The 26,259-nt window shown below is 31.0% G+C and overlaps 2 protein-coding genes across 6 annotated transcripts in view; one reads left to right on the top strand and one right to left on the bottom strand.

Annotated features, from left to right (window-relative positions):
* The window catches only part of LOC116767275 (uncharacterized), a 41,682-nt gene extending 20,173 nt beyond the window's left edge, over positions 1 to 21,509 (bottom strand). For 3 of the 5 annotated variants that reach the window (XR_009753585.1, XM_061527345.1, XM_061527342.1), the window contains exon 1: positions 21,299 to 21,509. The gene's annotated coding sequence lies outside the window, so the exon portion shown is untranslated. Of the gene's footprint in view, positions 1 to 4,672; positions 4,798 to 16,715; positions 17,003 to 21,298 lie in introns of those variants that run through there. The other 2 variants (XM_061527343.1, XM_061527344.1) reach the window with 2 other exon arrangements.
* Positions 21,510 to 22,112: 603 nt separating this feature from the next.
* LOC116767658 (uncharacterized) lies at positions 22,113 to 25,483 on the top strand. The gene is made up of 7 exons (XM_032658081.2): positions 22,113 to 22,392; positions 22,465 to 22,632; positions 22,802 to 22,953; positions 23,216 to 23,412; positions 23,485 to 23,562; positions 23,762 to 23,909; positions 24,300 to 25,483. Exons 1-7 carry the CDS (start codon positions 22,310 to 22,312, stop codon positions 24,503 to 24,505), a joined length of 1,032 nt encoding a protein of 343 aa, XP_032513972.2. The 5' UTR covers positions 22,113 to 22,309; the 3' UTR covers positions 24,506 to 25,483.
* Positions 25,484 to 26,259: the final 776 nt, after the last annotated feature.

Genomic DNA, 26,259 nt, shown 5'->3' on the forward strand with positions numbered 1-26,259 from the left:
AAGAAGAGGTAGATATTTGGTGATATAATTCTGCGTTTTATGGCCATTTCACGGGATAAATATTTTTAGAAGCAATTTATATTATACATAGATTTTTATTTCTAATTCGTTGCTAACTCTATAGCTTCAGTTAAGCAAATAGGAATGTAAGTTGGCAATTAATTTGACAGCCAACTTAATAAAATTACAAACGAAACTTCTTTTTACGGACAGCTTAATATGTAACACAAAACCCAGCAAATGGACTGGCAAACTACGTGTCTAAGTACTGGGTGTAGAATAACTGACATGAAAAAAGGGTATAAGGTTAATAGACAACCTGTTAAGAGATTATGATGTTAGCAAACTATTTTTATTATGGATATGCTTTTTAAATATGCATTATATGGTATAATTATTTCAAGGCAGGTTTCATACTTTGTGCACTGGAAACGAAAAAGAAAATATCATAAAGATATGGGATAACTAATTTAGCACTTCAAAGCCTCTACTATTCGAATTAATTTATATAAAAGTATACAAACGTATCATGAAACAGCAACAACATGTTTATGAGTTATTTAAATAGCCATGAACTATCGTGAGGTTTTTTACCGTATGCCGTCAGATCGGAAGGAATGCCGCTAATTGCTGGTCTTTTATTAAACTTGTTTAAAAAAACTTTAACAAATAATTAAATCCGGCTTTTGGTAGATTTTGTCTTTCTGAAATGTCAAATCTCAATGACGTCATTGTTGAAAAACTTTTACCTGTATTTATAACAATGCGTATTATAAATTTATGAATTTAATATATTTCTTGTATACCCTATCACAGTTTGGATGTCGTATAACCCTACTTAGGATGATCTCACGACAACGAAACCTCGTGTCTTTATGCTGTCATAAAGTAACATTTATCTGAATATGGTAATGAAGCTCTTAAAGTTTAAAGGAACATGATCTTAAATAGAGAAACGTCTACAAAAGTAACAACTAACAACTTCATACAGCTTAATGGTTGGTGGCAAAAAAAGCCAGACACTAATTTATAGCGAGGGCCGTCATCGCTCGATTTAGACTGCCAAATGACTGCAAGCGTTAGTAAACTTTTGTTAGCATGTGCGAATAATAAATACAACAAATAAATGATACATCTGGCGCCAGACGCATCACAGCTTCATCTTATTCATCCCATCTCAACCTTTCCCGGATGAAAATTTCCGGAGAAAAATATTTTATAGAGACTCAATGAACTGACTTGACTTCCTACATCACTATAACTTCTATCAGAATTGCTGTTTAAAAATCGTCTTCATAAATTTTTTATATATTCAATATTCTTTTCACTAGCTATTTATAAATTTTATCTCCATCGTAGTTAAGATATAAAATTTCTTAAACGAAACATGTGGCGGCATCGTGTAGATCAAATCTATAATTTTTGTAAAGCTATTTGCTCGTCATTAATAAACTGAATATTATAACAAAGACGATTTAATTTAGTATAAAATCCATAACTAATGCTACTGTCAGGGAAAACATTATAAAAAATAAGAAACAGGAAAATAGGAAGCAATAATTATATAAAACGAATCGTTATGGAAACAAACTATGTATTTGTTATGAAGAAATGCAAATGAACTGTTACCTCAAGAGCCTTAAAGAAATTTTTTAAAGAGGCAATAGGAATATTTTAATATGAATAACACAGCTTTCGGGCGACGATAATAATATAAGCTGTTACATAACTTCAACAAGCAGGTGTCATTAACAGAAGAGGCTGTCATCTAGAGTCTAGACTCGCTGCATCAGGTATGCTAGATATTACGCATTCTACAAGACTAACTGGTTTAAGCAGCAATGCAGTCTGGTGGACTACAGCCTACAGATTAACACTACATACGTTTTCAATGCATACATTTCATAGATTCCATATTAAAAATATTTCCCTCATATATTTTGGATCATGTCCTTTTCTGTGTAAACATGCAAGTTCGTTGCACTCCGATTATAGCGGCTTCGATGCCGGATACGATCGCGAATATTTTGTTTACCCGTCCGTGATATGTGGGTTTATCTTGGTAACTAGCAATTTGAACATTTTATTGCCAGTTGTAAATTTTTCAAACATCGTATAGATAGTAATATTTATTACTTTATTGCAAAATGTATGATTACAATTCAAAAAGAACGTATCTCTGGAGTTTTTTTTAAGTCATATAAAGACTTGATGGTGGTAATTTGATAAAAAATAAAAAAATATTTTAGTATATGAAGTGTTTGTGTTTTTAAGTTTAGGGAACACTGATTCAACGGCAGATTATAGATTAGTTATAACAATAGAGGCAGCATGAGTGGGCGCGGCGATGGAGTGGCCCAGTAACAGTTAATCATAAAGTCAAATATATTATATTCCAAATTAGTTTTTAAGTTCATTGCCACTTTAATCTCTTCATCTCATCAGTATACCGCTTCTGTCTGAGTTTGACACCATATTGTAACTTTTATTCCGTTTCCTCATTTTGGATGCCACTAAGTATATACAGGTTAATTCGGCTGTTTTGTTCCTGCGCTTTTCTATCGTAAAAATAAGTTCATTATATTTTTTATTCCTACTAAAATGGTTTTAAATTAATTTATTTAAAATTAATGTTATAAATTTGATGTTTTGAATGAAGCATTTTAAAAATTACCATGGTAATTTTTATAAGGTAGTCAGAAATGTCGACAATGTTAAACATGTTTTGTGTGGTCATTGTAATGGGTTGGCGAGGAGTTAATTTCTTTTTACCAATGTTTAATATGGAGGCATATAAAGACACCGTCGTAACGGTACTGGGAGGGTCCCGGAGGGCTCGGCACGCATTCACTAACAGGCAATGTCCTCTCCGTTGTTGAATGTTTATTATATATTTAATATAAAATTTAGGTATGGTTATATTTTATTTTAATTGCGTATACCTTATTTCCTTTTATAATAAGCCTCTATAATGTTTGAATATATATCTTTATTCATTATATTCACGAATCGTTGGATTTGTGGAATTAAATATATAAATTTTGGTACATTGAAACGAATTTTTCAATATAAAATACATGTTTTAATTTTTACATCAAAACGAGAAAAGGATTGAATTAACTTTGTTGTTATTGAAAAAACACCAGTAAGTCCTCCAGAATAAGTTTGACTTTCTACATTTTGCGTTCAGCAATAGTCAGGGTGGGACCGGATATGTACAGTATTGTCGAGACATTATAAAACGACATGTCATGGTGATTGCAAATAAACTGGATATATATACACGTATATCGCTGCTATGTGGAAGTAAAAATACTCTTGTTAAACGTGGAAAGGCTTGTGTGAGAACTACCTAATGTGTATAAGCTTGCAACGTTTTATAACTGTTGTATTGTATTAGTAAATATATTATTTACTATATTCTTACCTTCATAGGAAACATCCGACTTACAAACCGTTCATTACATTATATTTTTAACTTACACATATATGAACAAAAAAATAAATAAATTAATACGTATATTAATATATTTATAAAGTACCAACGTGGAAACTGTTATGTATTCATAAGCCGGACTTAAAGCAATTCCTGTTGAAATTTAATTACAAAATGCAGTTGAATGCAATAAGCCCACGTAGTTTCAAATTCGCTAGCAACCCTACAAGTACTTAATACCTTCGATTAAATTGCTTCATACAATTGTTATCCCGTATCCTGTTAGATGATATCTATCTATATAGCGATGTACATATATGTGTCGGTTTTTATATCTCAAAGTCAACAAACTTCCAGGCGAGTTTATAAATTTGATAAATACATAATCACGAAATCATAAGGCAGTTATAATAATTAGATTTTATAAAGATAAACAATGTAAATAAGGTAAACCACTGGAATAGACCTACACTTTTACTTTTTAAATTGGCGGTTTTAATTCCAGAGTGTTTAGTATCGAGGTTAGTGAAGTGTTAACAAATAATGGCGATTAAGAAAGTTCGGTTTCAGAGCCGCATTGAAATTTTAATAGGCATTCGAGTTTGCAGAAGTTTTGAATTTTTAGCATTGCATCGGCGGAGTTGAAAAATATAGTCGCGTTCATATATAACAAATGCAGGTCCAACTTTCGTTGGGAAAAAAGTTTTGTTATTCCAATAATTACTTCTCCCCTCGCCAGTCACCCTCGCTTTAGACAGCCAGGGACTTGCTTTGTCATCGATTTTGGTAAACACGTGCTATAGTTTTGAATTTTCCGTCACTTGATTCATTATCTTTGAAACGATTGCTATTTTTAATATTTTCATTTCACATAAATATGGACATAGTATTTCATTCAGGTTATAAAGGTAATACAATTATTATGGATACACCATACTTGAAGAAGTCACAACTAGTTCTATGTAATAAATTATATTAAAACAATAGTAAAATATTAAAATTATGCACAGTAATTCTATTTTTGAATAAATATTTTTTTTTTAAATTGAAAAACTTTTTTTATGTATATTATCTGTATCGATAAAACCTTTTATCTATAACAGTATGAGGCTGTTAAAAACATCGAACAAATCATCTGACTGATAACTTTTTATATCAACATTGAATACACGATAACATCGTCCGGATGTTATAAATTTAACCTTATATTAACGTATATAGACACAAAATACATACCTTAAACACAAACAAAAAAATTACACACATATCACACACAACAAAAAAAAATATGAGTAATATCGATCTTGAGAAACTAATTTCTGCAGCGCCGTCCTATAGACACGTCAACGTACGCAGCAAGCACCAATAAAACTAAATGAGACTTCGCAGCGACGTCCGAGGGGTGCGATTGCTGTGATAACCCAACTATCGCTCAAGCACATACCATTATTAGTAATTACACGCAAGAACATTACAACAGCATTTGACAAGGTTATAATGCCCCATGCCGATTTGTTCTGCAGCTGTGACCGACATTAAATTGATTGCAGCTATGGAACTTAAGACAGCACAAGTACTTGAATCGTCTGAGATATTTCAAAAGGAATAAAGAGTCTCCTACAGACAGATCGTTGGAAAGCAATTTGAATGTGATGAGATTACTTTGAAATAGATGTTGAATGAGAACAGATACAAGGAGTATATGTATTCGATTGAAATGCCTGGAAGATATTTTTCATGTTAAAGAATTTGGTTCAAGTTGAAACGGCGCAACACAGAATTTTTACAAATGTCAAGAACGCTCAGAGCGAAAGGTTCTTCACCTAACCAGATGACACACTGTTACTACTGTATGAAAGAATTTATAATTTTAATGAACCTGGTGCACATAGCGTCCGACGTTAATTATATAAAGTTTTCAAAAGACCCAGTTCTTCTTAATGCTACAAGAAAAATATTTTTTTTATTTGTTGACACGTTGTTGGAAAATAAATTTATATATAATAATTTAAAATATTTTTAAATTTTAGAACATTAGAAAATGCTAATCAAGAAATGCATATAAATCATTTGATTTGTCGCTGTTCGTTGAAAGCAAAAAGACTGATTTAATTAGATTCATGAGATAGTACGGTATTGAGTTATCATTCGGTTTGCTGCTTCATATTTATTTACATACAATAATTCATAAAATCTTTTAATGACAAAATAAGTTGAATGTATTTTAACATAGAGACTTCATTTGTTAAAAGACACACATTACACATTCTACTTGTTTTTTAGTCTGAACTATGGATGTTTCTATCTCGTAGTCATTGCTCGGTTACCTTTTTCAAATTGCTTTCTTATAAAAAAAAAAAATATTTTAATTTTGCATACTTACTTCGGAGAATTTTCAAACGAAAACCACGTCTTCAACGCTCATAAAAAGTGTGGAACGGATTTGGATATTGAAGAGTAATATGCAGAAAATCCAGACAATCTATTATCTGGCGAAATTTTTTGTCTGTTCATTAAATATATTTTATTATAAAATTTAGAGAAATCAAAACAAATGTAAGAAACTTTTAATAAGTTTTGGGAACACATGCGAGATCAAGTGATGATAATTCCTATGAATCATTACCAAAACAATACCAAAGCGATGAAAGTGGCTCGCGTACCCGTGTGCTCACAGAGAAGAATATTTTTTATTAATAGTCTATTGTCTTAACAATACTTGTCATAACAAAAATTCATGGAGCGAGTCTATCAGTCTAGTCGGGACAGTCTACCATAAATATTTGGCAGTTTATTAAACATGTTGGAGATAATCTGCTAATGTATCTTTATCAATTTTTCTGACTCGGATATATAATTGTACTCTTATACCAGTTAAAGCAGGTAAGAAAAACATTTTAATTTATTTTCAGTAACTGAAAGAAAATAAGAAAAATTTTGACCATACTAATTGGGTACAAAATTAATTTTTATCACAACCATCAATGAAAGTGATAGTGGTAGTCTAAAAGTGATTTTCAATTACACCGATCATAGAGCTAATTTAAAAATCAATTTGTGATCTAACAGTAATATCCTGTTCGATTCGGGTCCTTGTATCATAGGACAGGAAGTCCCGAGCAGTAAATTTATTATGTTTTCCATCATAACAACATAGCCATTCCATTATTGATTACATGGCCAGTTTGATTGGATTACCATCTAGACACAAGCTGTTAATATTCTCCTATAGTTTTTTCAACAGGGAGATGAATAATAAAATAAAAACAAAATTAATAATGTCGAAAACGAGTACACCGATTTGCTCTGAGCTCCAAAATCCAAGGTCTGTTTGCACAATTCAATGACAACTAACAATATCTGTTCTTGAAATTGAATCGGGGTCTATGTTTTAATGAGGAAACTTCTGATGATATATGTTGTTGACTTCAGGCAAAATTGAGTTCTGATCTTTTTTTATAATTATAACAATGCAATATTTGAATTCTCAACAGTCTTCCAAGGTAACAATACTGTCCGTTGAAATCAATCACTTTCAAATAGCTGCTGTTCGTGGTTAAAACGAGATCGTCGACCCTTGACTTGATCACATTCAAGAGCAAAAAATTGTAATGAATTTTCATCGAGTTTATATATTATGGTGGCACTTTTAGATAGCGTTATTTAACTGAAACTATGCTGTTAACTATTGTATTATATAACTATTGTACGGTTAACTATTGTTAAACCGTCCATTGATTTTGAACAATCGTACCTCATCTCACTGAGCACATATTCTTTGAGGTTTGAAATCAATACCAGCAGTAACTATTTTGCTAGTTACTATGCCGTTATATAAAAATACATCTATTTTATTTACTAGACCAACAATTGTGAACTTTTTCGCCTTGACCACTTAACACCATGTGGTCTGATTCGTGCTTAAGCCCTATATGGCCTACTATGTTCGTTAGACTAGCTCCTGAGGTTTCAAACCTGTCTCGTATTAAGGTCGTTTATGACGACTAACTAAAAAATTTCGTGTCAAGTTTATTTATCAATATCATTAAACGGATGTATGTTTAAAAGAAACCAATATTTTTCGGATAAACTACGCGGATTTTTATTATTTAAAAAACTACATAATCCCGATGTGTCGGTTACTTTTCAGCAACCGTGATCACGGGCAGACGAGATGCCCGATGAGATGAGTTTTTGAAATAATAAAAATCCGCGTAGTTTATCCGAAAAATATTAGTTTCATTTAAATGAATAAAACTCGCGAAAATCTTAGATCTCATTAACGTATGTATGTTTTGAAACACACAATAAGAGTTTGCTTGCCGTATATCTCAAAAAAGATATTTACAAATTAAGTATTTTGTAGCGTACAAGTCATTATTGTTTTATCTTGAATAAAAGTAGTACTTAATCGTTCAAGTAAGAGATTGTGTAATAGTTTAAAATTACTCAGAATATACGTAACATAACATTTTAAAAGATATTAAATTCAAAGGAAATTACTTTTATACAAAATTTAATTCATTGTCCTCTCTAAAACTGCTCAAGTGCTATTGTTTTAATGGGAATGCATAATATTTGGTTCCTTACTTATGGACTTAAACAATTTCACTTAGTCAAAAGAATTGACCTAAATAAAGAACGCATTAATGACATGAAAAAAGCTTCGTTTGGCTTCGTTTTGTATGATGTGAAATTAGTTTCGTTAGGAAAGAAATGAATAGCAGAAAAAATAACAACAATATTTCCGAGAAGTATTGCACAAAGCAATTACAGTGACTCCATCCACTCAATACAAGATGGATTGACCACTTTTCTTTCACACCGCTGCAGATCTCGGTTACACTGCATATTAAGTGTATGACGTAAGCGTGATTCGAATTGTTAATGAGTATTGCAATATCTAATTACCGTTTCTTACGCAACCGAGCACATCTATGTCGATGACTATACAACACCCAAAAATGCAATCCATTTTATATTGAATGCTACAATACAAAAATTAAGTTTTAATGTCGTGTAGAATTTAATAAAACTTCAATTTCAACGGACAAAATTACTATCAGAAGTACTATCAGAATATCAATCAGTGGCACATCGTTATGTGAAAGACTTAAGGAAGACCAACTACCGAGACTTCTTTAAATATTTAAGAATATTATTCCACTAAAAATCTAGCACAACCTATAAACTAGGATTTAATTATACGAAAGCTTTGAGCAAACATATAAGTGTGTTGTTAAAGTGGGACTTGAACTTAGGACACATAAACCCGGATAGAAATTACATTTATGGCATCGGGAACATTTATGTGTCTATTAGAGCCTTAAAATATTATCTAAAATGTAACAGTCACGCCGTTTTTATTGATAATTAAGGTAGATAATTTTAAAAATATTCGTTTTATGTAAATTTTTACGACACTCGATAAATCATTGAACTGACCTATGCAACCGTGACTTGCACCGCATCGAATGGCACTTTAAAACCTGTATGGGTCGGATTTTTGCAGACTCGACTATTTAAAAATCAATGACGTACACTAGAAGTTTGATTCGATTTCATTTTAAAATATTAATCATAATTATTTTATCTTTATTATCATTTGAATGAAATAAGTTCAACAAGAAGATGTCTGTCTGTTAAGTTACATTGTAATGTAACTTTATGGATGCTGATGGTTATTAATTCAAATTAAAATATTGTACGCAAATGACAGAACATTTTACATAAAAAAATTAAAATATAAGATACTTATTTCGTTTAATAGTACGACTAAGTACCGAAAAACTCATGTTCTTTTCATGACAATGTCTAAATGAACGTTAAAAAGTTTGCTACCAAGTTAATGATGTAAAATTTAATTACTCTACTTCAGAGCCATTATTAGAGTAAAACAATAGTTTTCTATTATATTACTGAAGGGATCCTCTTGAAGTGAAGTTTTAAACAATGACTGACCATGAAGTTATTGTAAAACGAAGACGCAGAACATAAGTTGCGATCGAATATACATATATTTTTTCATACAGAGATCAGACTATCAATAATATAATACAATAAAAAAACAGATTATCTAATAAGGAGATGTTATATCAGTTCCTACACTACTTATGTCAATGGTCTATTTGTTGAATGCAATTGGATCTTAGAGGCAAAGGCCGGAACGGTATCCGTTCGTCCACGGCTATCATATTAGATAGCTATAACTTTGATTTTTTTATGTAATACCAATTAAGCTCGGAATTCCTACTCAGCAAAATATTCCCGAAAATGTATGAAAAGAATGAATGCTATGTTTGGAATGTTTATGTGGTTTTTTTGAGCGAAAAATCTTCAACAAAAATAACAAATTAAATACGAGTGCCGTGTGTAAGTTTAGCAAGCACTTTGCTCATCTTAACATAAGTGTTACGCCGCTTCATGCAGTTTAAAACAGCTTTTATACACATATCCATAACATAATTTCTTATTGAAATAATTAATATTACATTTGGAAAAATATTATTAGGGCATCAACAGACTTGTATAGAAAATGACATTTCTGTCACGTTAGTTACAGTCACGACATTTTAAAATACAGGTAGCAGCAAAAAGTATCACGCGTGAAAGGCCCTTGGACACGTTCCGATGTTTAAATCAACGAGGTATGTATTACAATTATAAAACGCTTTGGAAAGTGAGAATAATGAAAGAAATGTCTTATGTTTATCCAGTTTTTGTAATAGCGAATAAGTACGGAGCTAACGAGAACGTTTGGTCTTATTTTTAGACCATCCCCGGTCCCCCGTCGCGTGCCTAGCGTGCCTGCCTGTACCTGTTACACCAGCATACTTTATGCATAAACTCAAAAATGTTTTTCATTTATAATATCAATAGGGTAATACTTTTTTTGGAGTCAAATCAAGAATATCTGCATTTATAAGACATAACAAAGGAGTTCATTACCACTGAATAAATAACATTACAAGACATTACATAAGCTAAAGATGGTAAATAGCTTGTAATCCACGCTGTATTTATAAAACGGGTTGGTTTCACGGTTTTCATTTTGATTTATTTTCGAAGATGTTTTACAGGCAGTGTTCAAATAGCTATTCAATTCCATTTCCGCATTGCACTCCACTCCAGCTCTACTGTACGCTGAATTTGGCAATATTTTTTTTTTGTGTTATCTAAATTGAGCTTTTTTTTTAAGTAGCACAATAAGTTGAAAGGTTGAAATTGATTTTTTTATGAATTAAAATCTATTTCACAATAAGCTCTGTTTGATTGGTTTCTTCTAGTTAAAACAATTATAGAGTATACATTTGATAATCGAGCAGTGGAATTGTATTACAGAATCTATTCCGTCTAAATGGCAATTTGTATCTCGTATCTAATCATCGACACGGGGTAGCTTAAATGGATAATGATCGTGATCGTGCAGCTGAAGGCCGAAACATGATCTTTGGCTCTCATGAGTTCGTAAAGCATATTATGTTCATAGAACATTAAATTCTATGCTTCACTTAAAACTAACTCATGTCTTTTCATATCAATAAGTCTCTAAAAACATACATCTAGTTTGGTCTTTAGTGGTAAGCCACGCACTCTATTATTATCAAAAGTTGTTTGACTAAAAACGTAAAATATAGTATTTTCTTGGATGATCGAGCCGATTTGTATTAGAGATTTCACGTTCTTTTAAACATGAATATTTGTAGCACATTTTATGTCTATATATAGGTTAGTGCGGCTCGCCTAATGACCGTCGTCCGGCACAAGACTATACTGGATGACCACACGCAAACATTTAATATAATTTTATGATAGTAATAAATAATTATATTAGCTATAAACTACCCTCCTTTTCATACAATACAGATAATTATAAGAACTGTCAAAATTACCGTCATATTGATATAAATACTCATTTTATTGCCGTAACACAAGACTAGAAAGATAAGAATCTTCGTATTTCATAAGTTAGTTATGTGTATAAACGGCTCGGTTTTGTAACAATAACAGGAAATTATTCAAATTAATATAAAATGTTGTTAACGCTATACGTTTTAATAAATGACTTAATATGAATTACGTATATGATATAACGATATGTTTAAAGGTTAACAAAATGTTGTGTATTCGTATATAAGTTTTTGAATTTGGAATTTTTTAAATAAATATCAAAGAGGATTTATATGTATTTAACTATGATTCATATTCGATACGTTTGTTATATAAACAGAGAAAAAGTAAAAAAAAAAATATCTGTATGCGGAAGTTCTTATCTGTGTCGGCTGGTTATACCGAAAAATTAACGGTTATTGTCGAACTGAAAGCGTCAGCTGCGCATTGCACGTGTTTTTTAGCCGCACGTGTATAAATTTAGAAAGAACAATATTCGATATCTATTGGGAAGATGAATATAAAATGATCTATTTCATTGCCACGGCTTCAGTATTTGTGTAGCACATCGATAATTCGTTAATCGATACAAAAGAGAATATAAGAAATGCGATGTCAATTAAACGAGTCTCTGATTATCCAATATCTATTTATATAGAATAGCTGTAATAATTCTATCTCTTATATGTGATGAATCACAGGACACATCGATATATTTTAGAATGATTTGAATCGATTCAATTATGGTAGTTCCTGGGTTCGTTGGCACACGATTGTTTTGCACCAGGACGCCGTCTGCATATTTATTCCTTTTGTTTGGCTTTCTTAAGGACATCTTGCTGGAGTAATAAAGGTATTATCCAAATAAATATAATGATATTAATATTCAACATAAAATATGAGTGGAACTATGAAAACCAGTGTTTGTATAAGCTAGATTTAAAATAAAATATACGGAGAATTTCAGCATGTAGTCTGTAGCTTCCAGTCTAGTCTAGGCTCATTATGTAACGTAAGAGCGATCACCATGATTGTTGGTAACGACTACACAATTGGTGGTTCAAAATAATTGGACAACCAGGAAAATCACCCCGTTTAGACTTTACCTAAAACTGCTTCTGTATAAACACTGCTTCTAAATTTTATTATGAAAGCAAAACTGTGAAAATATTATGAATATTTATGAGAAATCTTCAATTTCAATCTGTTTACAATCGGCGTGTCTTAATATTTTTCTTAAACGATCATAAAGAAATAATTTAAATATTTATCCTTAAAAAATTCTTTTATTTAAAAAATATCTATTATATTACTAGTACGAGGATTTATTTAAATTCTCTACCGCGGACCGAGTTACAAGGAAAAATAGGTTATAATGTGTTCAAAGTATAGGTAATAAAATCATAAAGTATTATATTCTACTTTGTTTATCATTGTGTTCAGCGGAAAGATCATTCCGGGATAATCTTTTCGTAAAAATTTTCCATTGTTCTTCTTCCGACTTTAAAATTTTATGAGTTAAAATATTATAACAAGTAAATACTTCAAATTAACTGTTAATTATATTATAAAACTTCATTATTAATATTCTAAAGTAATACGCCTATTGATGTTTGTATTGGAAAATGCTGAATGGATTACACCTGGTTTTGGAGTGCAGTTCCTGTGAAACAAATGAGGTATGAGGCTTTAGGAATCGTCATAATTTTCTATACAATTTGACATTCTCCATATTACATAAATCATGGGGATGACAAACGATGACCTATCGAGGGTCGGCCTCCCCCGGGGATTACTTCAAAGGCCGTGTCACAATAACCCAAATTCGAGTTTTCGCAACTTGCCAGGCGCGGCAATACGGCGCCGTAATATCGTATTTTACATAACAAACGTCATTCTTTAAATTTATTTTTGAATTATTTTATCATAAATATACCAAGCGTTTTCATTCAACGAACAAAATCTCAAGATTCTTTAATCTCAGACACGATCAATCAGAGTTTCATAGGACAGTTTGATTGTATTTTGCAACATCGTTGACCCATAATGTCGGGTTTAGTTATATTGAGATTGCTATGATGTAGCAACAGAAAGAGCCCGCTTCAGTTTTCGCACCGCAGACGCGACAATCCGGCGCCCGCTGTCACAATGAGAACCGCACTTGTATCGAATAGCATTAAAGATATTAAGATAACTGAAATTTAATATGTTTTTTGTTTTCTGTACATTTTAAGGTATTTCACAAAATGTAAGCTACAAAGTCCAGCATTACTCTTATGTACCCATTGAATGATGCTATGTTATAAATTATGATAGAATGACAATGACATGCTTTGTAGTAAAATAAAACACGAAACTGATAGAAAAATAAATATAGAATCTGAAACCATACAAGCCGCATGAAGGATAATTCTAAAATTATTTCACTCTGAAACCAAACAAATCGAGGAACAAGAAACAGTCGTAATCTCTTTACGACTTGGCCCTATCTCTAGACGATAAACAACGAGATACAGGCACGAAATACTCAGTGAATATAAACATGAAGAACAGCTTCCCTGTTCCTAAACGATGAAATTTTAACTTGATGTTATACTAACAAAAAATATAAACACAGAACAGTCTGCATAGACTGCTATTACTTCAATGGTACTAAGTAATTTACGCAACTTCACGATAACATTAGCTTAAACTGATAAGTTCTAATAAATATAATTAAATAAGAACAGCTTTAAAGATAAACTGTTTAATAATTCGATCTATTGTTGCAAGTTGTAAAAATTAGTTAGAACTTATCTGATAAAGGATTGATTCGGTATTTACAAAAAGTAAAAAAAAGGTTTTAAAGAATGCAACCTTTACTCAGGAAACAATAAGTTTAAATGCATTCAGAAAGTCAGGAGCAAGTAGACGTTGCGGCGACGTCTGCGATAAGTTTAAAATAGGACACGGGAGACAAAACGATCCGAGCGAGGCCATTCAATGGAGCTTGTATGTACATGAAGAATGAATACTGAAATGTTGTATCTTAGATGTATGAATGATAAATGCAAGATTCTTAAAATTTATTTTAATCTTTCAGTACCGTTAATGAAATAAATGAAATTTTAATTTCACCCAATTCAATGTCTTGCAGTTTCGACGAGAATTCCAATCGAAAGTTTCTTAGATTTGGAACTTGAATATATCGTGTAGGGTTAGAGTTCAAAAACTTAATACGATTTCAAAGAAATAAATACGTAAAGTAGTCACAAAAGTAAATAGAACCACAAGCAGTTAGAGTCAAGTCTCTTCTAAAGTATTGTTACATACATCACTATGAACAATGATAAATAACAAGGACCAACTGACAGACATTCACACCTCGTCTGCCCGTGATCACGGTTGCTGCAAAGTAACCGAAACGTCGGGATTATGTAGTTTTTAAATAATAAAATCCGCGTAGTAAATCCGAATAATACTAGTTTCATTTAAATGAATACTTGCGAAAATCTTAGATCTCATCACTATAAACAATTTATATACATAGCAGTACTTAAGTCGTCCCATCATTTGGTCGTGTTCCTAAGAAAGACTTATGTATGGCTAATATTATATGCATGTAAGTTTGTGTCTAGATCACTTCATTGATCTCATATATCGTATACGTCTCATTGGGGTGGATTGCATTTAGGTTTACGTTTCGTTATATATCTCCTAAAAATTCAAATAGCCTTATAACTAGTAGAATAGTTTGCTACATAATTCACTTACTGAATAGGTGTATTTGAATAAACAAAGGGACCATGTTAGGGTTCAAAATAATTTTCAAGTAGTGAACGGAAATAAACTTAATTTATTGCATTTTTTTTTGATTACATGCTAACTTCATTATTATTGGTTAAATTTTAACAAGGTTAATAATATATTGGATAATGATAATTAAAATGGTTTTAAGACGGGATACAAGTAAGCAAATCGGAAAACTAGAGGTCAAGTCAGGAATCGACATTTAATTTAATCAATTATTGCACATGTGTAACATAAAAGACAAAACACATCATTTCTCTCTTCTTGCACAGTCGAGTAATACATTCGTAGCCTTAACATCTGATTGAATTTAATGGAAAAAAATCAAACATAAAATAATAAGTTCAATGCACTCAAAGTGTATGAAATTCATAATATTATATCTTTCCCCGTTATATTCCTGAACAAAAGTTTAAAAGGTCATCAGTCTAAAAGCAACCAAACGAGTTCGTTGACCGGTTGTTAATACGATCATGTTTATTTACTCTCGTTACATTACTATAAAAATAAAGTACGCACGTGCTACTGATATCTTTATACACAGAGCAAGTATCGATTGATTTGTTGATCGGGAGATAGTTTATACATTTTTCGAGAAAGGTATGCCCACATACGTAAACAGAAAATTTTGTATCCTTAACAACAAATTTTTTAAAAGACAAAATCTTATATAAATTAATAACAAGCGTAGTACCAATCCTGGAAATCTCAGCTGGGAAGTTTTACGAAGACTCTTTCTTAGTAGATATTATTACTGAAATACTAATAGTCGACTTACACTGTTAAATCATTATTTCTAAGAAGTTGTTTTAAATAGTACGGACTGTTTGGGTCGACATGAGAGGTATAAACATTGTAAGGATGACGTTTTCCTAGAATGTATATTTTTTCTCACAAAAACATTAAGATATTGAAAGGGAATTATTAACTATAAATAGCAATAATAATTTAAATTAATTATAACATTATACATTAACTAGAACATAATAATCACGTATATTCCCGTAATTAATACCTCAAATTTATCGACTGCGGACATTTATGGTTCCAATTAATAATTATCATTACGTTAATTATTGTTATTAAATGCTAATACATTAATATCTTATGTAATGTTATAAGAAAATCAAGTTTCAAACAGTAATAAAACTCATTTAAATATATGTAGATGAAAACATAATATGTAGTAGGAAGTTTTTTTTTTTTGAGGAAGGTTCAAAAGCATTGAATATATAAATAGAGAATTAAAAAAAAAAAAATATTCAATTGTCCTTGAATTTGTGAACTATAGATTCTATATAATTGGAGATTGATTTAATAGATCCTTACTAGTCCTAAAACAGTATGTCCAATTTACGAAGCAGCTGTTTGTTGAATGTTGATATATATTTTTTAATAACCTATTTATTTAAATTTATATTGCTCTTCAAGAGGAAGTAATATACCAAATGTTGCACGCGTCAACTTATTATTTTATCAATCCGGTTTTCTTAACAAAGCCTTACTTTCCAACCGGTCGGTACCCGGACGTACTAGTCTAGTACTTATACTTAAATTTCATTACCATATAGATAAATATAAAAAAATATTACATACTTACATGCGAAAATAAAATTGCAAATGGTTTTGGTCCCTGAATGAAAACTGTCGCAGAGGAATCGTTTTTTACGTCACAGTTGAATTGAAATAAAATATCCACAGCACGTTTAGAGGCACACAATTTTTTTACGATAAACACAACCGTCTGCGAGGTTTGTCTGAGCGTTACTGCTATGCTTTCTGAGTTTCTGACTGTTTACTATTGGTTTGACTGTCAAATTGTGGGATGATCAAATTATGTTAGACATATTTTACACTTGTTATGAAATGGATGAAAAATTTTGATATAACTCTATAGTCTATATGAGTAAATTTATTCAAAAACCTTTCAGTTAAAGGACACATTGACCTAAATCTGAAATTTGCTATCAGTTCCATTAACTTTATCTAGACCGCTTTACATAAGAAAATATGATTTTATTATAAAAGAAACATACATTATATAATATCGCCTAAAAACTATGTCAAAACCTTCATAGTAACATTTATAACTTTTCTGTAAAACATCGACACACATCACTAACCAAGACAAATGTGGAACGCTCGGCTAATTATATCAGGAATCAAGATATTCGAGAACTTACTTGTTGAACAGAACAAAATTATTATCTGCATATTCAAAATTAAGAAAAAAAAATTCCGAGTCTAAAATGACCGTATGTCGTAATGAATTTTTGTGGTGATTTACAAACTCTTTGCTAATGCTGGCCGTTCAGTCTGCTTTCACGTAATAAGGAAGTTAGGGCTCTGAATATTCGACAGTTGGCACAAGTTAAGGACAAAAACGTCTGCAGTTTGTATAGATACTCGATATACTGACCTCTTGGTACATCACACTAATTATGTTTTATACATGATATCCGAAATGTATAGTGCCTAAGTAATGCTTTGTTAATTCTGTGAAATATTCTCGCAGACAATTATATGTGGCATGGCATCTTATTCACGAGACTAAAATGAATCAATGAATAAGAGCCAATGAAATATAATCCACTTAGGTTGTTGGATTTAGTACGATTAAGTGCATTTTTTTAAACTAAACAAATGAGTGGCATTTTTATTATGAGCCTTTATATGGAGACCATTTTTATATAACTTTGTTAGATATATACGTTGCTGAAAAGGTCTAGCAGCTTTTCATGACTTCGCTAACGACGTCCCCAACTCTTTCATAAATATCTTATTATTTAGCTGAAACTGTCGCAGCGGAAGACCGAGTAACCGCAAGTTTAAAAGAAAGTTGAAATATGAGCTAAGCCACTGAAAGCATCATTTTCAGGCCAAGGTCAAGTTACGTAAGCTACGAAAAATGACAAAGTTAATATTCAATTTGAAATAATCAAACGATATCAGCGTGTTTGTTTATTCCTTTACATACCGACCGTACTTGAAACAAAGCTTTAAACGCAAATAGATTATGCATTTCTGTTTGCATTTTAGCGTCCTATAGCGACGTAACGCCTACAATAGTTAGGAATTAAGATCACGCAACAAGTTTCACACAATCTTATGGTGAACAGACAGTAAGTAACAACATTTCACACAATATTAATTCCGCGCAACACATTCGAGATAAATTCTGATTCCTACTTGCATAACATGAAGCTAAACTGTCTTAATACAGTTTTTACGCTTCAACGCTTTGTGATTTCAAAATAAACGCTAGTAGACAACACAGTCTATAGGTCCCACGTTCGGAATACGGTTCAAAAAAACGACTGGTTACATTGTTGACTCGACGGGTGAAAGTTCGTTTGGATATAAATATTGTAACGAATCACTTCGACATTATCGTGAAAGTAAAGCCTAAAAAAATATTACAATGTGACATGAAACTTGAAACAATAAATAAAAGTGTCACAATCTCTGATGTACATTCGTGATCGTATTAAACATTAGACATAAACGCGAAGTGTTTGAGGATTAACATTTCACAGTTATTTGCAGCATTTTCAACCAAAAACTACAAAAAGATTTTTATGGAGCGATTACCATAAATGCTATAATTTTTCAAGAAAATCGGCGTAGTTTCAGCGATATCACGGCAAAACAGTTTTCTATTATATGTTGTCCCATGACCAAGCATAGCATGAATTCTGACCAAGCAAAGTCAAAGACCAAAGCTAGTTATATATAATTATGAGTCATTATGTCAAGGTGTATAGCAATCACGGGAACTGTGTGCAGTAGAACTGAATAACCAGTTAATTAGTACACGGACATAATATTAAGTGCGCGTGCGCATCCCTCCCCATATTGAGGAAATGCGTTTTTGACGTTATGCAGCCTACGATGATCTCGCGATTATTGTAATTTACGTTGCGTCATTAATTAACAAACAGATAGTGATTGTTGGTTTGTTGAACTTAATGACAAGACAAATACTAAAAATATATATTTTCGGTCTTTTTTTGTTTAATTCGTCTGTGCATGAAATACTTATGAAGAATATTTTATGAATAACGAATTCGTATCCAAAAGAAATTATAGGTAGGTATATTAAATAATCACAATTTGTTAATATGTATTTGGGAGTCTGTTTCTTAGTCGCATTGCTTTGATGGCTGTGAGAACATAACGGTTGCAATGTACCCACGTTAGACGGTCTCAATAAAACCAACAAATTAAGTGACTGCAACCTCTTTAGAATTTTTCTGGTAGATTACTATGTGAGAATTTCTGTTATGGAGTGTGTAGGGATGTATACAGGTGTTTTCAAGCATGTATAAGTTATCTGCACTAGATGCTGTGAGTTGGCAACGCTCCACATTACTCTCCGATCATAGCAGCCCCGTTAACCGCAATGGCCATATATTATAAAATGGTTTGAGTTCATGGCTTCCTTTTGTAGTTAATAAAGTGCCAAGATCTTCCAGGAACGATCGACGTGAGCGATGAAAGACAGGACGGAGAGTTCTAGGAAAAATCTAGACCTTTACGATATATACTTATTATAGTGTCACGTTTCGATTGCTTCAACAGGAGATTTGTGCTTTTTTGACAACAGTTTAGTGTTACAATAGATTAGAAACACTTGTCTCAGAGGTATATAGCATTCTTATTATTGTTTTTTGCTCTAGTACGAACTTAGAATTCATATTATCAAGAGACGAACGTGGTTCTAGAAGCTAGATTACTGCTCTAAACAAATTACACAACATTATTGATTATAGCTTAGGTTTAATTATAGACTCTCATATACGTACGTGAGATGGAATGTAGGTAATAATTTTATTTTCATTGTGGTACCATGATTTATATTAGCCTAACGAAGTAATTCGATGATTTGATGCATTCAAATCGTTCTGTTAATTGTTATTATTATTTGAAAATAAGCTTCTATAAGAATAGACCCATTAAAGCCCTGTTTGCTAGGGCGTATTTCTCATCTCATATTTCGTATGTATGAGTAAATTTTAAAACTACTTAAATAGTAAACATTTACATTGTTTACGAGAAGGAACGAAAGTATTTTATGGTAATTTAGAAAGTTTTAGTGCTAACATCTTTGCCCTAACGGTTAGTCAACAGCGAGCAAATTAAAATGCGCCTACGCAATTCACTGTTCTGGGACTATAAAACTAAATATGGCAAAGGAAAGAGCCTTTTTTAATGTCGGAGAAACGCAGGACGTAATGTTATGTAGTAGGTTTCCGACTAAAGGAATCAAATTGTATTTCCAAATAATAATTCAATTCTACCTTCATCTCGGTGTCCGGGATATATCTTAAACGTATTTGAAATTTATCGGGATTCGCGCCAATATAGGTCGTCTGTCATGTAAAGGTTAAGAACCGTGGAATAACAGAAAATTTGGTTATGGAACATGTTATACCACTTACATGTTGAACATTTGAATGTATTGACTTACAATGGCCAAGTAAAATATTTGTAACAAAAATGTAGGCAGTTAAATCAATTTGCTTTATATTTATACTGAAGATAAATGTTGAATATACGCTCACAGTGTATTATAAATTAAATACTCTTATTAAAGAAAAATATTTTTTGTTTATGAAATCCATTTTTTTAATTTCTTAATTGGAAAGAAAATAAATAATACATATTTTAATTCTTTTATACACAGGAATGGTAAACTAAGCTCATTTTTTTAAAATAAAACAATAGCCACACACACCTGACTATCTGCCACAATTTACTATTTATGGCAACTTAACATGTGTTGATTGTTACAGGCTAGTGATCATGTAATTTATAATAAAAAATAGTTTATTTTTAGACTTAAAAAAAGTAAGATATATAATTTTTTTATCAGTTTATTGAGATATGTGTTGTTTTCTAAAACCTAATAATAGGTAGCTGTAATCATTATTTATTACTTCAAATGTACTTCTACTAATTAATTTAATTATAGAAATTAAATATCTTATTAGAAATATGCATATCATTTTATTTTAGAATAATAAAAAAAATCAAAGAAATATAAACCTTTTACTTAAATAGTTTGTATTTTTTTTTGTAAACAGAATGAAAGTTCATTATATAAATGTTTACACTTGAATATTAACTCAGTTTCTTCATACGACAATATATTTTAATTAAAATACATCTAGGTATACGTACCATTTTGCTGCAATAACCGTAGTATCAACAATAAATCAAACTGAAGTACAGCTTATTACTAACAAAACACTATAATATGATGAGAGGATAGTAAAAAAATGAATTACACGGTGAATTTCATTTATAAATGAATTATAAACGTCTGTAATACTAACTACAAACAAAATTTAAAGAAAGATTACGGAAGAAGTAAAAACACAACGGAGTCTCTTGAAACTCAAGTCATTAACTGACAATATAGGCTTGTTGCCATCATAACAACTATAACATTTAATATATTTATTAGTAAATCAAATTATATTTTATTATATTATCCAAATATTAAATTTGTAAATCAAAGAAATTCAAACTTTTTTTTGGTATACAAGTATTTTATTATCTGTTTTTATATCGATCGTAATTTCATGACAGATCTACAATTATGTGAATAATGATTAAATAGGAACATAGGTAAACCTAATATGTATTTATATCCTAATTAAAATAAACTAAATAATAAATAAAAAAACTTCCTTAAAATAAAATATTTATACTTTCTAAGGTTAATCGCCTCAATTTCAATAGTATATAATTATTCTTCATTTCGTTATTTCTACTTTTAATAAGGTAAAGAAAATTAAATTGTAATGTATACACACTAGAACTTTTTGGTTAACATGAAAATATTATTATGGTACATAAGAATAATTGCCCCTGATTTTGTGATCTTACTTTAAATTTTAAATAATTAACATTTATTTAAATTGTGTAGGTTTCTAATTACATGTTGTGTTCATGACACTTTTGAGTACCAATATTACCACAAAATTTTTGAGTCGTGACAAATTTGACACTTATGGCACCTAATTTATTATGAAAAAAGAAACATGTATCCAAACTTGAATTTTCTTTATAAACTATCATGAAAATTCGTTTACAGAACAAACATATGAGATAAATCTAAAAACTTGTGTTTATAGTAATAATGAGCACATTTACTTTTCATAACAAACAACACACAGTTTTGTAAACATGGAAGCAGATTCGACAACTTATGAAGACAATCGAAAATCATCAAATAGCGAAATCTGTTTACCATTCAATTGTAACCCAGCGTGAGTGGTGATTTTTCAAGCTTTATTCATGAAAATTAGGTAGATGTATTTCTAATGTTTTCTTATTTCTAGCAATCTAAAGCTGTACGAAGAACTGGTGAGTGACAGTGGGAATCGTAGTTTAGAAAGTCAGCTAATTACAAAACTGCAGGCCTTTGGACTTCTGCCAGTAAATATAACGTGCCCTGAAGATGCACCTACATGTAAAGTTGTGTGTAAGTTAGCACGGGTCATTGATAGGTATGTACTATGTGTTTATTTGTATTAAAAGTAGACATACAATAATTTATAATCGGTTCCTGACTCTGAACCACCTCCTTTGTTTTTATTCTCGCTGACTTAAATAATATTAGTGAAATGAAAGAAAACAATTTAATAATATCAACACTCTGTATACTATATTTTTCAGAGTACAGTGGGTTTGTGAAGGATGTAGCAAAAGGCAACCTATTAGAACTGGTTCCTTCTTTTTCAAGCTACAATGTACAATATTACAAACTCTCCAGTTAATCTTGGCCTGGTGTGAAGATGCTGAACTCAATAGTGCAGCTCAGTATTTTGGTATGTCTAAAACAATTTTTGAAACTTATATTGAAAGTAAATGATGTATGTATTGTTTTTTCTATTAATTGTTACATATCAATATTTTTCCATGCTCTCATAACAATATTTTGGTAAGTATTTGTAGATTATATGTTATTTGATGTTATAGCCAGAAATGCAGTATTCTTCTAGTAATTTTTCACCTTATTTCATTAAAAGCGAATGTAGAGACATTAATTAAGACTTCATAGTTATTTATTTGCTTGAAATTATTTTTCAGACGTAAAGCCAAGAGTTGCCAGTCTTATTTACGACAAGCTCGATGACTTGGTTATAAATGAAATAGATAAAATTAAATTGGGGGGAGATAATACTGTAGTACTCAGCGAGTTGTATCCCGATTGTATGAACAGTTTATCACCAGATACGACCGAGCAACCCCATGTGCATAGAATATTAATGCTGGCTGATACCAAAGTGAGTTAGTTATCTTAAACGGCCCGCTTAGTTAATTATTTTACATTTTAAGCTTACCCCATCTATTTTCAGCAAATACCCACCCATTATAGGCTACACGTAATCAGAGAGGATCTAAGGAAATTACCAGGACATGTAAATAGTGAACAGGTAAATAACACCAAACATAATTATATGTGTATAAATATATAACAAAGAACATTAAAAAATAATTCTTCAAGCAGACTCAATCATATATTCTTTATTATAAATTTAAGGTTGTCATAAATTTCTTTTTCCTATCGATGTTGCTGTAATATTTACATATGGCTACTTCTAAGTTTGTTTACGAAATTCTAAAACATTTCAGTGCATGAAAGAGGAAATAGAAAGGGTAATATCAAATACAGTTACGGCTCAATCTATGTTTGTTTCTGGAAGTACGATGCCGGGTGTAGACAGAACAGTGCCCCTGACAGCACTGTTGCAGCACTGCGATCCTGAAATGCAGCACTTTTGTAAGCATTAAAATAGACCAGATAACTCGGAATAATACATTATTAATATTATTTTTTATTCTAATATGCAGTTGAATTACATAAAAATAAGGAAACTATTTTAAACTGGACTTAAAGTGAGAAAATGGTAAAAATAAGACTGGGAATTAGACTAAAGAAACTGAATAATTTTTTCATTCATTCATTCATTCATGGAATTGATACTTTAAATGCAGTTTAGAGTTTGTTTTTTACACAAAATTAAAATGTTTGTTAGCCAGATGTATATTCATATATTAATGGTTTTGATGGTTTTGACGCTATTCAAGAATAGGTTACCTGTTATGTACATATAAGGAAATTTTTTTATATTAATATTATGTATGACATTAAAGAAAATCATTTCAACAGTGAGAACCCGTATATGGAGTCAGGCAGTGTCCCTGTGTACCGCATCACGTGATCTGTGTTCATTGCCATGCCCCACATTCAGCTGTGCTACATCAGTGCAACGCTACTTGGACACATCTCTGTACCGTCTGAGATATGGTGATGGATTCTATGAACACATGCTTAGGTTGGTAGCTATGGAGTACACACAGAATGTCATCGTTTAATGTCGAATCTTGACACCGTTATTGTTATATACAAATTCATTATTGTTAAGTGATTGTTTAACAAATTAATATGATGATTAAATATTCCATTATGCCGGTGTGAATGAAGCCATAGCTTAATAAAAAAAAAAATTAAGTGGTGCTGTGTGGTTGGTAGCCATGGAGCGAACTAAGAATGTAATTGAATAATGTTGTTTATTAATTTTTATATTATTTAACAGACATTATGAATTAAACAGAAATGAAGGAGTATTCCAGTTGGTACAAACTTTAAGTTTATATGTGAAATGACAATAATAGCTTACAATAATTAATTTTTAAACTTCAAAAAAAAAAAAAATACTGTGACTTTAACATTTGATAGTAATAAAAAAAAAAAAATACATAAAATTATTTAGAAAATAGTTACTAAAGACTGATTAATATGTGGCTTAATACAGGATGTTATATTTTTGTTAAAAAAATTTTTGGTTGTATTATTAGTGATCATTCTTATTATTGGATTTATTCAACAATTCAACTTTTTTATATTCGTTATTAGTGAAGCCAGTATTATATATAACAAAGAACATTAAAAACTCAATTTGTTTGATGTTATGTAATTTTTAACTATTTAAGTTTAATTTCCTTAAACATCTGATATTTGTCAACTGTCTTCCATTCAGTTTTTAGAATGTAATTAATGATATTGCAATGATATTTTTAATTGTTTCCTTGTGTAAGTTTCCATATGTGTTGATTTATTTTTGTTGAACACCACCAGTTGATTTCTCTTTCCACAGCTGATCGAATGAATGGTATATGAAAGAATAATGTTAAATATTTTAATTTACCTAAAATTAGAAAAAAATGTAATTTTTTTTAAAGTGCCTTAAGTAAAATGATACTATTTTACGGATTTTATATGGAAAGTGTTGTAACACGTATGTTTTGACATCGGGACTATCTGTTCTTAATAAACGGTTGTTGATAATTAAATCTCTTTTTATTTCTTTAACTAATCTGTGTATTTGTTCAAACACCGCATAAATTTAATCTTAAAAATAATGTTCTGATAAAACACATATAAATAATGTGTAAGATACTTGAGAAATATATTTAGTGTTACCAGAGACAAGTATTAATGTGGAGTGGCCAAAATGCATGGACTGTCAGAAATCTTGCATTACTGAATACGTACGGAGAATATATTACATAGAAACCTGTATTGGCGGTTACTGAGATGGTCACTGTCTTCCTGGTGTGAATTGAGGCATCCGTTCTAAATATATATGATCCATAATCTGTAAGGTAATTTATATCGGATGATAATATGCAGGCTATGCATGGCTCCCTTTATAAGGCACAGGATACACGTTTGCAAGCTTCAAAGATTCAGATCCAACATATGTACGTGTCAGAACAGAACACAACTCGGTGCACATTTCTTTAAAGCTACAGTATATATATCATCCAAGCCTAGTTTTGTCAAGTTCACGCAGAGTTCTCAGTTCCTGTTTATAAGTTACTAGCTTTTGTACGCGACTCCGTCCGCGTTGACATCATTTATTCTCTGCCAATACGGCTACTGAACTCGAACTGGACTTTATTGTTTCACCCGTGTTGAATCGGGGTTGAGATCGGGATAAAAGGTAACCTATGTCCATGGTTCTATCTATCTCTATACCAAAACTCATCCAAATTGGTTCAGTGGTTTAAGCGTGAAACAGTAGCAGACAGACATAGGTAGTTTCGCATTTTTAATATTAGTAAGG

This window comes from Danaus plexippus, assembly GCF_018135715.1.
Source record: "Danaus plexippus chromosome 9 unlocalized genomic scaffold, MEX_DaPlex mxdp_24, whole genome shotgun sequence".
NCBI lineage: Eukaryota > Metazoa > Arthropoda > Insecta > Lepidoptera > Nymphalidae > Danaus > Danaus plexippus.

Coding starts and splice junctions, on each gene's coding strand:
- LOC116767658 (XM_032658081.2), top strand. CDS start 22,310: ATGGAAGCAGATTCGACAACTTATGAAGACAATCGAAAATCATCAAAT. Junction 23,413..23,484: donor TAATGCTGGCTGATACCAAA/GTGAGTTAGTTA, acceptor ATCTATTTTCAG/CAAATACCCACCCATTATAG. Junction 23,563..23,761: donor GACATGTAAATAGTGAACAG/GTAAATAACACC, acceptor AAAACATTTCAG/TGCATGAAAGAGGAAATAGA.